At 46.1% G+C, this 16,495-nt stretch overlaps 2 protein-coding genes across 2 annotated transcripts in view; one reads left to right on the forward strand and one right to left on the reverse strand.

Moving 5' to 3' along the window:
• GGA3 (golgi-associated, gamma adaptin ear containing, ARF binding protein 3) overlaps positions 1-1,734 on the forward strand; it is a 17,836-nt gene extending 16,102 nt beyond the window's left edge. Inside the window, exon 16 of the mRNA XM_015563294.1 lies at positions 1,638-1,734. Coding sequence (XP_015418780.1) covers positions 1,638-1,664 — 27 coding nt within the window. The 3' untranslated portion in view covers positions 1,665-1,734. The remainder of the gene's footprint in view (positions 1-1,637) is intronic.
• The window catches only part of NUP85 (nucleoporin 85kDa), a 21,507-nt gene that overhangs the window by 2,235 nt on the left and 2,777 nt on the right, over positions 1-16,495 (reverse strand). The window contains exons 3-16 of the mRNA XM_006762775.2: positions 15,986-16,148; positions 15,020-15,090; positions 14,178-14,221; positions 12,149-12,218; positions 10,027-10,148; positions 6,569-6,703; positions 6,343-6,465; positions 6,006-6,137; positions 5,671-5,777; positions 2,253-2,336; positions 2,039-2,104; positions 1,713-1,864; positions 543-660; positions 340-440 (exon numbers count right to left, since the gene is read on the reverse strand). Of these exons, the coding sequence (XP_006762838.1) occupies positions 340-440; positions 543-660; positions 1,713-1,864; positions 2,039-2,104; positions 2,253-2,336; positions 5,671-5,777; positions 6,006-6,137; positions 6,343-6,465; positions 6,569-6,703; positions 10,027-10,148; positions 12,149-12,218; positions 14,178-14,221; positions 15,020-15,090; positions 15,986-16,148 (1,488 nt within the window). The remainder of the gene's footprint in view (positions 1-339; positions 441-542; positions 661-1,712; positions 1,865-2,038; positions 2,105-2,252; positions 2,337-5,670; positions 5,778-6,005; positions 6,138-6,342; positions 6,466-6,568; positions 6,704-10,026; positions 10,149-12,148; positions 12,219-14,177; positions 14,222-15,019; positions 15,091-15,985; positions 16,149-16,495) is intronic.

The following is a 16,495-nucleotide window of genomic DNA, read 5'->3' on the forward strand; positions in this document are numbered from 1 at the left end:
CACATACATCGAAATCTGATCACAAGGAAACATCAGATAAGCCCAAATTGAGGACATTCTACAAGAAAGCTGAATTGACTCTTCAAATGTCAAAGTTAAGAAGCACCAAGAAAAGTAGAGGCACTTAAACTACTTTCACAACTCTAAGTTTGACAATACTGCAAAATAAACTATTACCAAAAAATATACTTTGCAAAGTCTGGCACACAGGGTTCTATGTGGTTTGTAGTTTGGGCTTAACAGAAAGGAAACACTGGAGAAATCTTGAATAGAACGTCCAACCTTCACAAGTGTCCATTTGTGACAACTGTCTAAGGGACAGAGCCCCAAGAGACTCACCCAAGAATGTCAGTCGATCACTGAGCATCATGGCCGGCCCCAGGTTGTCAATGAGATCTAAATCAGAAAAGCAGCCTCGCTCACAGTAATCCCGGAGGAACCTGCAAGGCCAGACCCGGAGATCAGAAAAGCAGTCCCAGGCCCACCTCCTCAGCCTCCCATTTCCCAGACAGTTCCCGGAAGTGGGTACTGGTTGAACCCACCTGTCTGACACCAGCGTGGCAAAGGCAGCATCTTTGGCTCGAATGCTCCACGAGAGGGCGGAGCCCAGGCGATTGTTGCGGACAGCTTTCATAGCTAAGATCTTACAAATGCTGCGAACTTTGCAGGCAAAAAAGGGAAAAGGTGAATTCTTCATCCTACGAATCATTCCTAAACCCTGCTGGGAAAGGAGCAGCCCTCTCACCTCCTCTCAGCCTTCCAGTCTCCCCCACAGGCCCAAATGCAGCTTGGTCGGCAGAACAGGTTATAAATTGCCTCCTGGTGTCAATAGTATGACCCACCCTAACAGGATTGGCTTTGTGAGCTGATTTGATTTCAGGGTGGCAATAAGGTATTTCTTGCTCCCCCCAGATCAGCTCTTCCAATATGGTTCCAGGTGCCAAAAATCCCATCATCCCTTGGGTCCTGAATGCCACATGCTTTCACAGTCATGAACACACAAGTGCCTCTGGAAGAATAACTTAGGCTTTTATCACGCAACAATGAGAAGAGAAGGGGCAAACTTCATTTCCTCCCTGTTCTTTCCAAACCACCTCTGGTCCTACTTCCCCAGAGCCAGCCTTATCTAGCAACAGCAACTCACTCAGGACAGGCAAACCCAAAGCTGACCCAGCCCTGACCTCTTGGAGTAAGCATGAGGGAAGTGGGTGGGTAACATTTTTAAAAAGGCAAGTGCTCATCTGGATGGTGTGCCTCACTGGCTGAGTGTCAACCTATGAACCAGGTGGTCATGGCTCAATTTCCAGTAGGGGGCATGCAAAAGGCAGCCCATCAATAATTCTCTCTCATCACTAATGTTTCTCTCTCCCTCTCCCTCCCTCTCTGAAATCAATAAAAATAATTTTTAAAAAGAATTAGGTACCCTAACCGGTTTGGCTCGGTGGATAGAGCGGTTTCTAACTCTCTATCCCTCTCCCTTCCTCTCTGTAAAAAATCAATAAAATATATATATATATATTTTTAAAAAGAAGTAAAATAAAAAGGCAACGTGCTGGATTGCTTCTAGGTCCCAAAGAATCCCTAGCTCGTTGTCCCTCCCCAGTCATGTTCCTGTGTTCAGTTTCCTTTTTTGGCAGCCGCTTCCTGACCTCTCTCCAGTCTAGGTGGTATGGTGTGAACAGAGGCCCATGCCGAGGGGAGGGCTGACTCACCTTGCTCAGTCATCTGCCGCTGCTCACAAACCCGCAGCACCTTGAGGGCTTTCTGCTCGGTGCTCAGAGGGATGCGCTCAATGTGCAGCTCCAAGGAAACTCGGCCCAGCTCAGGGCAGTAGTCAAAGTAATCCACCCCCAGCTGCCACAGGCTGCAAAGGTCCAAGGAGGACAGACGTGAGGGCCTGTCTAGGTGCTGCCGTGGAGCTCTGGGATTGTCCCCCAAGATGGCTCATCTCTAGACCTCGATAGCCTTCAGGGAACACAGTTCCAATGCACCCGCATGCTGAAGAGCACCCTGCTGTCATCCCTGGGGGCCTTCCTACCTGTGATGAGAAAACAGCCCCGAGGCATATTCTAGCAGGAGGAACTCTCTCATGTTGGATCCAAAACTGGAATAAAACATATGATGAGACCAAGACTCCTGGTCTGCTCCATTCAGGGCCCCCTTCTGCAGCCCAACACTGCTTCTAGGTATTCAGCTCACCCCTCGAGAGCCTGGGAGGTGGGGGGAAGGGTGGGCGTGCCATGCACACTTACTAGAGGTTGTGGGACTGGAGGAGTTTGCAGTGATCCAGCAAATCGGTCAGATGGGCCACAAACCACCAGTTGCTTAGGGCGATGCTGAAAGGAAAGTCAGGGTGAGACGCCATGGCCCACAGGAGGGGGACAGGAGCAGGAACCCCACAGGTGCTTTGCGTAAAAAGGATGGGAGGGCCCTGTCACCGTGGCTGTGGTGGGTCCTCGACCTATGAATCAGGAGGTCATAGTTCGATTCCCAATCAGGGCACATGCCCAGGTTGTGGGCTCCATCCCCAGCAGGGGGGGCGTGCAGGAGGCAGCCAATCAGTGATTCTCTCATCATTGATGTTTCTATCTCCCTCTCCCTTCCTCTCTGAAATGAATAAAAACGTATTTTTTAAAAAGAAAAGTCATTCTCCAAACCACACTTTTCTAAAAAATATATTTTATTGGTTTTTTACAGAGAGGAAGGGAGAGGGATAGAGAGTTAGAAACATCGATGAGAGAGAAACATTGATCAGCTGCCTCCTGCACACTCCCCACTGGGTATGTGCCGCAACCAAGGTACATGCCCTTGACCTGAACCGAACCTGGGACCCTTGAGTCCACAGGCCGACGCTCTATCCACTGAGCCAAACTGGTTAGGGCATCCAAACCACACTTGAATCAAAATCTAGAATCATCTGGGACCACTGTTAAAAATGAACGTTTCTAGAGCCCTCTAAAGCACTTGCAGGAGACAACTATTAATATCAGCACCTGTTTGTAAACTCTCCAAGGTCATTTTGTAGAGAGCACACGAATGCGCTTACTCTGAGTTATGCGTGACTCTGGGTTATATTTTTCATTTGTTACTTGGTGTAGGCCTTTCTGTATTTTGTAGCTAATACTTGGCTATTTTTTAAATCGGGAGAGAGAAAAGAAACTTTAATGGTTGCTTTCTATAATGCAAAACCAACCCAAGTAAAGTGAATGGAGCACACTATTAAGGCAGATGCAGTTTCCTAAGTTAGTCATTAATTCAAACAGTATGGACTTTGGTGAAAGGCTTTGGATCCAAATACCAATAGTGCCCCTTGTGAGCTGGCAGGGTGACTTTACCAGGGTTCACTTTCCACATCTGTAACATAAGCATGAAATAACAGCACCTATCTCAAAGGTGTGATGCAAAATAAAGTGAAATAGCCCATAAAAACTCTCAACCTAATAAACGTTAACTATTTTTATCACTTTCCACACAGATGACTGTATTGGCCTTAGGACTGATCTACCAGCCTTGCCATTCTCCATGCTCTAGATTGCTCGTTCTCAAATACAAATTTCATAGCACTGCCCTGCCGAAAATACCGAGTGGCCGCTATTTTGATAAAATCAAAAATACTGGGAATAGTAAAATTGGTCCTTGATAATCTCACTTCTCTCCTACCTGTCATTATGTCAACTCACCTCTCACCTTAGCCTTTTGGCTTGAAGGCATTTACAGTCCCTTAAGCAGGTAACAGGCCTATTTCTTTCCTTTGAAGGAAGACCTGTTTGTTTCCTTTAGTTCAATTGCTGCGGAGGGCTTTCAGGGCACCAGGAAGCTGCCGTCTTGCCCAGTTCCCTGCTTCCTTTTGCTGGAGAGAAAGGAACTGGCTTTTAAGGGAAGCTGCAGGCCATAGGGGAGGAAATGAGCCCTGGAAGGATTCCTGACTTCTTTCATCTATGGGGGTAACAGGCAAACTCGTGGCCCTTCAGCAGGGGCCTCCACAAGCCTTTATGCTCTACTTCAGGATCACTAGCTCTTTCTGCCCCTTCGCGTCTGGCATAGTTGACACCTGGGGGGAAGCAGGTGCCTGTAGAAACCTCCCTTCTAGTGCCTTTAGAAAGGACTCCCCTCATTGCTTTCCAGGGTCATCCTGAACCCAGCTGACATCACACCCACAGCAGCAAGGCTTCCTGACCACCAGCCCAGGCCCAACTCCAGACTGATGCTCTCGGCTCCCCTGGGAACTAAGCTTGGGTCTGACCAGTACAAACCATGAGAAATCAACTGCTTGCAAGACCCCAAGTCCAACTCTCCCTGTCCAGGAGGGAAACTTTCTAAAACTCTGCTACTCTCTAAAGACACTGCAGCCCTTCTCCCAATTCCTGGGATGAGGTCCTAAGACTTGCTTTTCAGCGCCTCTTTCAAAATGGGGTAAGAAGTAGCTTCCTGATCAGAAAAACCCAAGCTCCAAGATTCACAGCTAACAGAACAACCTCAGATCCTCCTGCTTGCCAGGGCAGAGGTGCCCAGAGTGAGGGCTTGTGAGCCTGATCTTTCTTTCCCTGGTGTAACTGGCATGAGGGTGATGCCGTTTTCTAAGCCATTTATAAAAGCCAGCCCTCTTGATTGGCACTTCTCTTTTTCTCCTACTGTCACCAAAAGAACAGGATGCTTTCCCTTTTACTGTCTTTCCTCCTTGTTCTGCTCAAATCTATTTTGTTCCTAAAACTCCAGACGTGGCTATGAAGGAAGCGCTGGTGGGAAATGACCCGCTGCTCTAACAGACAACATGTTTAGGAATGCCTATTGTTTCCAATTAGAGACAAGGCCAAACAGTAACGTGTATGCCTTTCTAAGTCATTCTCACTAACTCCTCCACTCAGATGCCCCCACACCTGCCATCAGCCAAATTCTGTGTCTTCTTCCAGCTCCAACGAAAGTCTCTATATTTACAGGTCTGTAAAAAAACATACTGACACAAAACCCATTTCTCCAAATCTAGCATCATTTTCTTGAAGCCTTGGCTTTCTTTTGCCCCAAACAGGAAGAGCATGTAGAGGGAGGGCCCCTTCCCAGTGCCCCGATCTACTAGGATCCACCCAGGCGAAGAGTGAACCTGGTGCTTGAGGAAGGCCGTGTGCTGCCGTGCCCACTTTCTCCCTCTGGGAGTCTTTGGTGCAACACCCACTTGTCCAGGCTGCCCAGAAGGGAGGGTAAATGCTTCCTGACGTACTTCCTATACATGGACTTCTGGAAAGCTTTACCTCCGACTCATTATGCATAAGACTCCCTTTCCGATCTCGCTGAACGTTGATCACAATGATGAGATACCCTTCGGGGAGAGGACTGGTGTAGAATACCTGCTCTGGCCCTAGCCAGTTTGGCTTAGTGGATAGAGCGTCGGCCTGCGGGCGGAAGGGTCCCAGGTTCGATTCTGGTCAAGGGCATGTACCTTGATTGCGGGCACATCCCCAGTAGCGGATGTGCAGGAGGCAGCTGATCAATGTTTCTAACTCTCTGTCCCTCTTCTTTCCTCTCTGTAAAAAATCAATAAAATATATATTTTAAAAAAAAGCAGGACATTCTAGAAAAGGAGGGCAGTGACAGCTGCACAACACTGTGAATGTACTTAATGCCACTGAACCCACCTAAAGATGGTTAGAATGCTGGTGGCACAGCGGGTCCTACCTGCACTCCTTGATCACTTGGTGGATGTCAAACTCAAAGGCCGCCATCAGGATGTTGTCCAGGGGCTCTGGGTTGCTCTCACCTCCCAGAAACAGGTCAAGGCTAGACTGTGGGAAGGTGGTGACCCAGTCAATCCCCAGACGGAAGCAGAGACTCAAGGGGGCTGGCAGGGCTACTGTGCAGGGAGCCCTGATGGCCCTTGAACAGGGCCAAAGGAAAGCCCCTTGCAGTTCTCCAGGAAGGCTCAACGCAGAGGCCACACACTGAAAATGACCGGGCAGGGAGCAGAGCCCCAGGACCCCTACTCCCCAACCCACCCCATGGAGCTGACTCACCTGGGCATAGAAATGCAGATCGATGGGCTTTACTGTGGGATGAGAGTACAAGAGCCGCGTCACTAGGAAATGATACCAGTTACTCAGCAGCTCCTTCTGCTCCAACAAGGCAGCTTCGTCTCCCAACATGATCTGAGGAGAAAGACGTTTCCCCTCAGCTCCAGGGGAGCTCTCTAACTCCTGAGCTCAGCGAGCGCACCTGGTCTGAACGCCCTCTCCTTCCTCAGAGAATGGATAGCTCTGGCCACGGAGGACCAAGTTTCTGCCAGCCCTGGGCTGGCCGCCACAAGCCTTATGCGAAGACATCTTGGACCCGCCCTGGGCTTGTTTCCCACACCTTGCAGAGAGACTCCAGGTGAGGGCTGGAGACGAACGTGCCATCCTGGAGGTGCCGCTCACATTCCTCATGCCAGTGCTGCCACTTGAGCTCGAGCTCTGTTAGGGTCTGCGTGTTACCAGGCTAAGGGAGAGAGGCAGTGAGACACCATCACCACATGAACCCCTTGTGCTTAACGAATGAACCCACCCCCCATGACCCTCAGAGCAGGGCTGCCCCCACGTACGCTGAGAACGGGCATTGTCCTCATCAGGTCCCCCAGGATCCGGCACATGCCTGCAGAGGTGGGGCTGGCGTCGGCTTCCTTGGAGAGCATCTGCCGGGCCTCGTCCAGCCTGCCTTGCAGCACCAAGATGGTCACCTGGGGGACACCCAAGAACATGAGCATTCGTGGGAGGCCCAGAAGCCCTCCCCAGAGTCCACATTCTGGCTTCCTAGCCTTGGGGAAGCGTGATGGCTTCTTCCCTCCAGAGGTAATCTAGCTCATCCAATCTTATGGCTTTAATCCGAACCATGCTTCCCGCCCTGCTCTCCCCCCACCCCCTCGCCAACCACCACCACCCCAGCCTCCAGGTCTAGGAGCTTGGTGTCTGTAGCCAAATTTATCCCTGAGGCCCAGCAGAGGGGACCAGGGCCCATGTGCCACAGAGGCTCTATGGCAGCTCTCTGGACCAATGCCTGCCATGGGGGGCAGGCACCGAATTTGACACGGCTGCAGGTGAACCATGCTTTTGAAACTGACAGTGGAGCCCTAGCTGGATTGGCTCAGTGGATAGAGCATTGACCTGAGGACTGAAGGGTCCCGGGGTCGATTCCAGTCAAGGGCATGTACCTCGGTTGCAGGCTCAATCCCCAGTAGGGGGCGTGCAGGAGGCAGCCGATCAATGATTATCATCATTGATGTTTCTATCTCTCTCTCTCCCCCTCTCCTTTCCTCTCTAAAGTCAATAAAAATATTTTAAAAAACTGACAGTGTAACCCATTACAGTTTAAACAATAAATGAAACAAAAAATATCAGAGGTATCAAATAAATTATTGGTTCATAAAGGTTTCAGTTCAAATACACATACATATATATACATACACTTGATGTAAGTGCAGTCAATCCTCTTTATTCAGAGTCCATATCACTAAATTTGCCTACTTGCTAAAATTTATCTGTAACCCCAAAATCAATCCTCAAGGTGCCATCACCATCACTTGCGGATACGTGCAGAGCAGCAATCACTTTGAGTCACTTGGTGCGCACATTTCCAGCTGAGCGAACAAGGTAGCACTCTGCCTCTTGTAACCGCTCTCACACTACACAAGTGTCTTTCTCACAATCTATTTAGTGCCAAGATTGCATTTTTTATACTTTTTGTTGGGCCCCCAAGCATAGTGCTAAATTGCTATGCAGGGTCCCTAAGTGCAAAGAAGGGTGTGATGTGCCCCAAAGATGATAGATAAGCTTCGTACAGGCACTAAGTGCTGTACAGTGCTGCTGGCGTGAGTTCAATGTCAATGAGTCAACAACACAATTTAAATAAGGCGCCTTTAAACAAACATGTAAGAGGACTATATAGTGATCAGCTGACAAAACGGTTGTGGCCAGAGGGTCTGTATTTCCCCTAGAAGCAGTGGTCCGGCAATCGCCAGTTCACTGTTCAGGCACCTGTACAGACCTATCATGGATAGTGAAAATCAACAGTAACTGCACACAAGCATATACGTAAAAGTCAATTTTTTTTTACCAGATGTCATGTTAAAAAAAAAAAGCCAAGGATATATATATATGCTGACAAGTCCCCAATTTTTCTCTCTAGCCCGGCCTTCCTTCTCTGAATTCCAGACTCACCTCTCCTACCGCCCAGTCAGTATCTCCACTTGGCTCTCACAGGCATCATAACGGTTACAAAAGCAAGCACCGGTCACCTCCAACTCACCAGCCTGATCTTCCCAAATTCTTCTATTCTCACACCCACATTCAGTCCATTAGCAAACCCTACCACTGTCTTCAAACTGCATCCAGACCCTGATCACTTCTCACCAGCTCCTGTGCCCAGCTCCTGCGCTTGTCCAAGTCAACCCCATCTTTGCCTGGTGTAGTACCATGGCCTCCACTCTGGTATCTCCGTGCCCTGGCCTGTCCTCAGGAGAGCAGCCAGAAGAGCCTTCCAAAGCCTAAGTCAGGTCACGGCGCTCCTTTGCTCAACTTTCCAACATCCCCCTTACCCCACCTGACCCAGGAATAAAACAGAAGCTCTTTACTATATCTATCAACTAATTTATACACAGTTACGCCCTTTAACTACTTTAATCCTAACAGCCCCATGGGTAAGTGTTGTTATCTCTACTGTATGGATGAAAAACTGAAGGCTGTGAAGGAACTCATTCATGACCTAACAGCTAGTAAGAGGCAGAGCTGGAATGCTAACCGGGCAGTGTGGCACCACGGAGCACGGTTCTTCTCTGTTAGCTATTCCCTCTCTGAAAGCTAACATCCTTAGGACAGCCCAGCGGGTCCTCTACAATCTGGCCTTGTCCTTAACTCCCCAACTCTCCCTCTTGCTCCCGCTGCTCCCGGCTCACTGGTCTCCTTGCCGTCCTCGTCCCACTCTGCCTGACGGACGCAGTATTTCCAGGCCCCGCTGTTGGGAATGCCCTTCCTCCCTTCATCTGCACAGCTCCCCTCCTCAGCTCCTTCTGACTCCCTCTCCCACTCGCAATTCCCTGCTTGCTTTATGTCTCTCCAAAGCCGTCACTATTAGACATGGTACATGCTTTACTTGTTTCTCTACTTCCTACCTCCTGTGCAGGAAATGTCTCCACAAGGGCAGAAATCTTTGCCTTCTTTCGTCATACTTGTGCCTTGCAAAGAGTAGCCCTCAATGAAATCTCAGTGAATGAATGAATCAGATTAAAAATCTGGACCCAATAGTTCCTGAGTGAAGGCTCTCCCCTTAGCTGTACTGATGTCCTGGACCAAAGGCCCCAAAATAGCCTCAAAGACAACAAGTCTTGACCTGAATTCCAGATTTTATAAATTTAATCAACTTTCCATTATTCAGGTCAACTAGCAACCCTTTCCTTCGTCCCTCCCAATTGGGTCACAGGTCAGTAGAGGTGAGTGGAAAAAGTATTGCTCTCACATACATACACATGCACATCCCGGGCACACATGACTTACAAACTGATCATCCAAAATGACTCTGGGATCATCAATCTTTTTGTTTTGAATAGCTTTATTGAGTTATAACTTACACACTATAAACACTCACCTATTTAAGTATATAATTCGTTTTAGTAAGTTTGCAGAGTTGGGCACTATCATAATCATTTTAGAGCATTTCTATCCCCTCAAAACAACCCCTCAAGTTCATTTACATCAACACCCAACCCCCAACCCCAAGCATCGATTTTATATTCACGTCTTCTCTCCCTTAGGTGCCTAAAGAAACCAAATTTCCCTTCTCACTGGAAAGTCTACAAAGCATTACTTTTTTAACATGATAACTTAGTTCTAAACTTTCCAGTGGAGTAGGGAAGAAAGGATCTAAGGGTGTTTCCATAATTACAGACAGGAAGAGCCAGGCCAAGTGTAGGCAGGCTCAGTAAGCAACCCTCAGGCCTGCCTGCCAGCACTGGGGAAAACAGGACTTGAGGTGGGAGAAGGGGAGGCCCAGCTTGCACAAGGTCCTTACCAAGTTCCAGAAGTTCTCATGTTTGCTTGGGTTCTCGCTGCCCAGAACATCTGCCAACATACTGTCCACCTCGCACACGTGCAGTCGGACCCAGTCAAGGAGGAGGAGGAGGAGCGGACCGGCTGCAGGGAGAGACTCTCATCACACATTCATGTGCGGCAATTCCACTTTCTCACTGTACAGAGGATGTAGGGCAGACGAGCTTTGTAGAAAAGGGGTATCCCCCTTAAATGAGTATATACACGTGGGCCTGAATAAAGGACTGGACTAGCAAACGGGCTTTTATGGAATACGTCCTGTGTCAGGCAGCAACAGCTTTCACTGAATCCTAGAAAGGGTTGAACAGCCTGGCGGGTGTGGCTCAGTGGTTGAGCTTCGACCTATGAACCAGGAGGTCAGGGTTCAATTCTTGGTCGGGGCATATGCCTGGGTTGCAGGCTTGATCCCCAGTGTGGGATGTGCAGGAGGCAGCCAATCAATGACCCTCTCTCTCCTCACTGATGTTTTTATCTTTCTGTCCCTCTCCCTTCCTCTCTAAATCAATAAAAATATATTTTAAAAAATAGAAAAGAAAGAAAGGGTTGAATACAGGCCCAGACCTCACCACCACCACCACTCTCACTCCAGCCTCCAGACTCTTCATGACTAGTCAATACTCAATGGCTATGTAAGTAGCAGCCATTTAGGAACTGGTACTGATTATGTGCTACATTTGCAACAATAAAAACATTGTTGACAGCCCTAGCCTATTTGGTTTAGTGAACAGAGTGTTGACTCATGGACTGAAGGGTCCTGGGTTAATTTTGGTCAAGGGCACGTACCTTGGTTGCAAGTTCCCCGGCCCTAGTTGAGGTGTATGCAGGAGGCAACCAATCAATGTCTCTCTCTCACATCGATGTTTTTCTCTTTCTCTCTCTCTCTCTCTCTCTCTCTCTCTCTCTCTCTCTCTCTCTCTCTCTCTCTCTCTCTCTCTCTCTCTCTCTCTCTCTCTCTCTCTCTCTCTCTCTCTCTCTACCTCTCTTTCCTCTCTCTCTAAAAATCAATGGAAAAATATCCTCAGGTGAGGATTAACACACACACACACAAAATCTACTGCAGAGAGGCATACCAACAAGAAATTGTATTTTTCAGTTCCTTAGCAGATGAATAAACAGCTAGGACTGCAAAGAGATTATTAACACTTATTCCTGGATAAGAGCAAACATAGAACCTTAAAAGAATACAAAAAAGGCCTGTAGTGCCCTGACCGGTTTGGCTCAGTGGATAGAGCGTCGGCCTGTGGACTGAACGGTCCCAGGTTCGATTCCAGTCAAGGGCATGTGCCTTGGCTGTGGGCACATCCCCAGTGGGGGGTGTGCAGGAGGTAGCCGATCGATGTTTCTCTCTCATCGATGTTTCTGGCTCTCTGTCCCTCTCCCTTCCTCTCTGTAAAAAATCAATAAAATATGTTTAAAAATAAAAACGGCCTGTAGCAATCCCACATCAGCCCACTCACTCCAGGACACTGTACTGACCACAATTTAATTCAAGACCAACAGACTAATTCAAAGTGGACAGTTAACACACAGAGTTTTCCCTGCCACAATTATTAGCAACAGAACTCAAAGTGACTTTGCTTCCCACAGCCTCACCCTTCCGCAAATCCCTAAAACTTTCTTTTCCATTTCCTTTTTTAAAAAAACAAAACAAAAAAAAATCTGTCTCACATTTCTGGAGGCTAGAAGTCTGACATCCAGCTGTTGGCAGGTTAGTTCCTTCTGCAAGCTGTGAGGAAGCCACTGTGCCTCTCCCCCAGCTTCTCCTAAAACTTTCTGAAGCTGGACCATCCGGGACACAAACATCGACGACCACCCCTTTCACACACTAGTTTACTGTCTGTTTTCTTGGTATTGGTCCAGGGTCATCCGCCTAACACTTTAGGTTTCTGGGAGGCAATCTGCCTGATTCTTTCTGCAGAACCTGACAAAGCGACAGGCTTCTCTGGCTGCCATTAATGCTCGCTGATGGTTGTGCTGAGGAAAAGAGCATCCTAGGCAACAAAGCACCCATCACAACACACAGGAAAGACAAAGAGGACGGGCAGGGGACAGCTCTGATGCTGACAGAAAGAGTCCATGCTCACCTGGGGCAACTTCAATGAAGAGTATCTCACAAAGGTTCCAAATGAGCTCCATGGCGGACAGGATGGACACCTAAGGGAGAAATGGAGACACGATTTTGACTGAAAACATTCCCAGCTTTTACTCTTAGAACACAGGAACCAAGCCGGGCTTGAATCACATGATGGTCAACATTTACTGAGTACTCCTATGGCAGGGTTTCCCAAAGCCAGTGAGAGAATTTTAGAAGGTGGAATGCAAACTAACGTGTGTTTTTTTTTAATGGTTGTGGTCTTAGTTTAATGTACATTAGAAAAAAACAGCTGCCCTGGCTGATAAGGCTAAGGTGGTTGAGTATCGTCCCAGGAACCACAAGGTCGCCAGTTCAATTCTGTCGGGGCACATGCCCAGACTGAAGGTTTGGTCCCCAATCAGGGCACTTAAGGGAGGCAACCAATCGATGTTTCTTTCTTGCAGCGATGTTTGTCTGTGTCTCTCTCCTCCCTTCCTCTTTCTCTAAAACCAACAAAAATATATTTAATAACTAGCTCAATCACACCCATGATCTTGATATGATTTAGAAAGAGGCTTTATTTGAGTAATAAAGGAGAGATGATTTTTAGAAAAATATTCAGTAATATTATGAGAAATATAAAGATAAAGCAAAAATTATAAAGTTGATATTCAAGGAAATGGAGTTTAGGAAATAGTCTATGAAAAGCCAAACCCAATATAAGACCCCAAAACAAACTTGCCCTTAGAAATATACATTCTTCCCTTCACCACCCTTCTATGCACAAACACAGAATAGCTTATTTGTAAGGGGGAAATAAATGCTTTCTGACTTGAGAAACAGTGCATCATTCCCTATAAATGACTGAGTTTGAATAGCATCAAGATTCTGCCATAGGCCCTAACCTGTTTTGCTCAGTGGATAGAGCGTCGGCCTGTGGACTGAAGGGTCCCAGGTTCAATTCCGGTCAAGGGCATGTACCTTGGTTGCGGGCACATCCCCAGTAGGGGGTGTGCAGGAAGCAGCTGATCGTTGTTTCTCTCTCATCGATGTTTCTAACTCTCTATCCCTCTCCCTTCCTCTCTGTAAAAAATCAATAAAATATATTAAAAAGAAAAAAAAAAGATTCTGCCATAGACTTTCCCTTAGTAAACTTCTTTGGTTTGGTTTTGTTAATCCTCATCTGAGGATATTTTTCCATTGATTCTTACAGAGAGTAGAAGTGAGGGGGAGAGACAGAGAAAGAGAGAAAAACATCAATGTGAGAGAGACACATCATTTGGTTGCCTCCCACATGAGCTCCAATGAGGGCCGGGGATCGAGCCTGCAACCAAGGTACATGACCTTAACTAGAAATGAACCCGGGACCCTTCAGTCTGCAAGCCGACACTCTATCCACTCAGCTAAACCCGCTAGGGCAATAAACTCTTGATGTGAAAAAACACACACGATTCTGCCATAAACTATAGCGTAAGGAATGTCGTCACTAATATTGTAGTAACTATGTAGGGTACCAGATGGGTACTAGACTTATTTGGGGGATCACTTCGTAAATTATATGTCTAACCACCTGAAACTAATATAAAATAATCCTGAATGTGAACTGTAATTGAGAAAAATATTTTTTAAAAGAGTCTACCAAAGAAAGAATTCTTTAAGTCCTCATCCAGCTCCAACTAAAGGATGAGAACCTGCAGCCCAGTAAATGCTGGTTTCATGAGCTGAGTACAGTTTATGAGACCAAGCAGTGGTTCCAAAAGCTCAGCTCTACCCTCAGGTGACACAATGTGGTTAGGATTTATATTTCCCCTAAGAACTGAAAACTCAACAAGTATTTATCAAGCACATCCTTTGTTTCAATATGCTAGGCCTTGAAGGGGCAATAGAAGTTGAAAAAGATCCTTACCACCCCAAGGAGTTGCCTGTCTACCTGGAAAGAATAGAGGGCTGCAAAAAAGAGTGATTGCAAAGCCACTCCAGGTGGGTGGCGAGGACACAGGAAGACATAATAGTGCCAACGACAAAGGCAGTGCCCTTACCTGGCTGCTGAACTGGCGACTGCTGGCTGGATCTTTAGCAGCAACTAATAAAACGTAAAACATTTTAAGTGAGCAATGGAACTTTCAGTCTCATTGTTGTAACTTAACATACCAGGTTCTGTAGCTTGTGCCTGTTTCTTCTAATGACCACCATTCTCACTATAGATTTTTTTTTTAATGCTTCATATCTTTTTGTTGTACATCAATGATTCTCAAACCAAGACCCTGAAGTTAGAAGTGGCACATTTAACTGCAACACAGCAAATACTGAGACCACCATGTTATACAAGACTATCTGACATCTAGAAGTCACGTGGCTCTCGTGGTTATGGTGACTTTAAATCAACAAGGTCAAAGAACTGGGGATGAAATTTTTAAAAATCCTTAATTTAGCCCAACTGGTGTAGCTCAGTGGCTGAGCATCAACCTATAAATCAGGAGGTCACTGTTTGATTTCTGGTCAGGGCACATGCCCAGATTGCGGGCTCTAGCTGCAGGAGGCAGCTGATCAATGATTCTCTCTCATCATTGATGTTTCTATCTCTCTCTCTCCCTCTCTAAAATCAATTAAAATATAAAAAAAAGAAAGAAAACATTGTTTAAATCTATTTTTTTTTAAATCCTTAATCTGGCCCTTTAGGCTTCCTTGTACCTGTCAACTTTGTACATTCTAACTTGAAAAACATACTCAAGATGATTGACAAAAAATTAAGATAGAAAAGTGAGAGTTTTGAACTGGAATGTCAATCAGCTTTTACCTTGTAGTATTTATATCCAGATAAATACTTTAATTACTATCACATACACACACACACACACACACACACACACACAATCCTTACTTGCTGCCTGGTGCATTTCCTCCATGCATGCTCTTATGACTGATCGGTAGTTTTTACTCACTCGAACCAATCTACAAAAAATGAAATGACATCCAAGATGAGTCTGGAACCAGAAAGATAGAATAGGTGACAGGAGCTTGCTGAAAGACAGAGCTAAGTTGAAGGAGCTCTTAATGGCCAAAGGGGGAACAAGTTGAACAATAAAAGAAGTAAAATACAATACAATACACGGAATAAAGTAAGTATCCATGATTCCATACTGATATTGTTGCAGATGAGAGCCAATGATGGACACTAAAATCAGTGATTGAAGATTTGCATAGTCTTAAAGTTTCTCCCCCCAAATACTTATTAGTTACCAAGGGAAAGACTATAACTTCATAGTAAAGAAACTGCATTAACCAAGTGATCAAGGTCAACCTCACCAGTAATAATAAAACATCAACATCATGAACCCCATGTACTGAGAACACATCATACATGTGGCATTCTTGCTAAAAATCATTGATGCAGTTAACTTATGAACCACACCTCAAACAATCCTAGTTTATAAATAGTACAATAGTTTTCTAGTCTTTTGCCAAGAAAATACCTTAATAGTAATTCTTTAAAAACAAAACAAAATTCATTTTTGTGTTAATTTCAAAATCTTCTAATAGTGTGACCTCTTTCAGTGACTCTCGGGTGCTTATTTGATCTAAATTTTCTTCTTTGGAGAGTATATGAGTAGGACTATAAGCAAAGAAACCTTATCAAGCCAGCAAGTCAATCAACACCATTTGCACATTCCCTGTAAGACACTTCCCCTGCTGACCACGTACAATGCATAGCACAGAACTGGAACAGAACCAGGAGACCCGCATTTCTCCAGGAGGGCCACCCACCATGCAAAAGGTCAAGAATGCATCTCATTTGGCTTTTCACAATTTAGTTGTGCACTGCAGCACCTATTAGCAGCCTACTCACTGAGCTTTCCTGGATTTTCCAGTCAATTCTTCTTCAATTCTCTGGAGGCCCACAAAGATTCCATGGGATTCATTGAAGAGTTTTCTCAAGATGTGAGAGTAAACATCTACATCTTTCCGGACGATATAGATAAAAGGGCAGCTTGGCACCGTCTCTGATTTTCCTAAAACAAGATTTAAAAAAAATTTTTTTAACATCTATCAGCATCATAGAACCCACTATAAATTTTTTTACTATCTAATTACAAAAACTTCAACTTTTAGCCACTAATTTCATTTATTAAAAATTATATAAATGGCCGAAACCGGTTTGGCTCAGTGGATGGAGCGTCGGCTTGCGGACTGGGGGGTCCCAGGTTCGATTCGGTCAGGGGCATGTACTTGGGTTGCGGGCACATCCCCAGTGGGAGTGTGAAGGAGGCAACTGATTGATGTTTCTCTCACATCAATGTTTAAAACTCTCTACCCCTCTCCCTTCCTCTCTCTAAAAATCAATGAAATATATTTTTGT

The sequence above is a fragment of the Myotis davidii genome, unplaced genomic scaffold, assembly GCF_000327345.1.
Source record: "Myotis davidii unplaced genomic scaffold, ASM32734v1 scaffold539, whole genome shotgun sequence".
NCBI lineage: Eukaryota > Metazoa > Chordata > Mammalia > Chiroptera > Vespertilionidae > Myotis > Myotis davidii.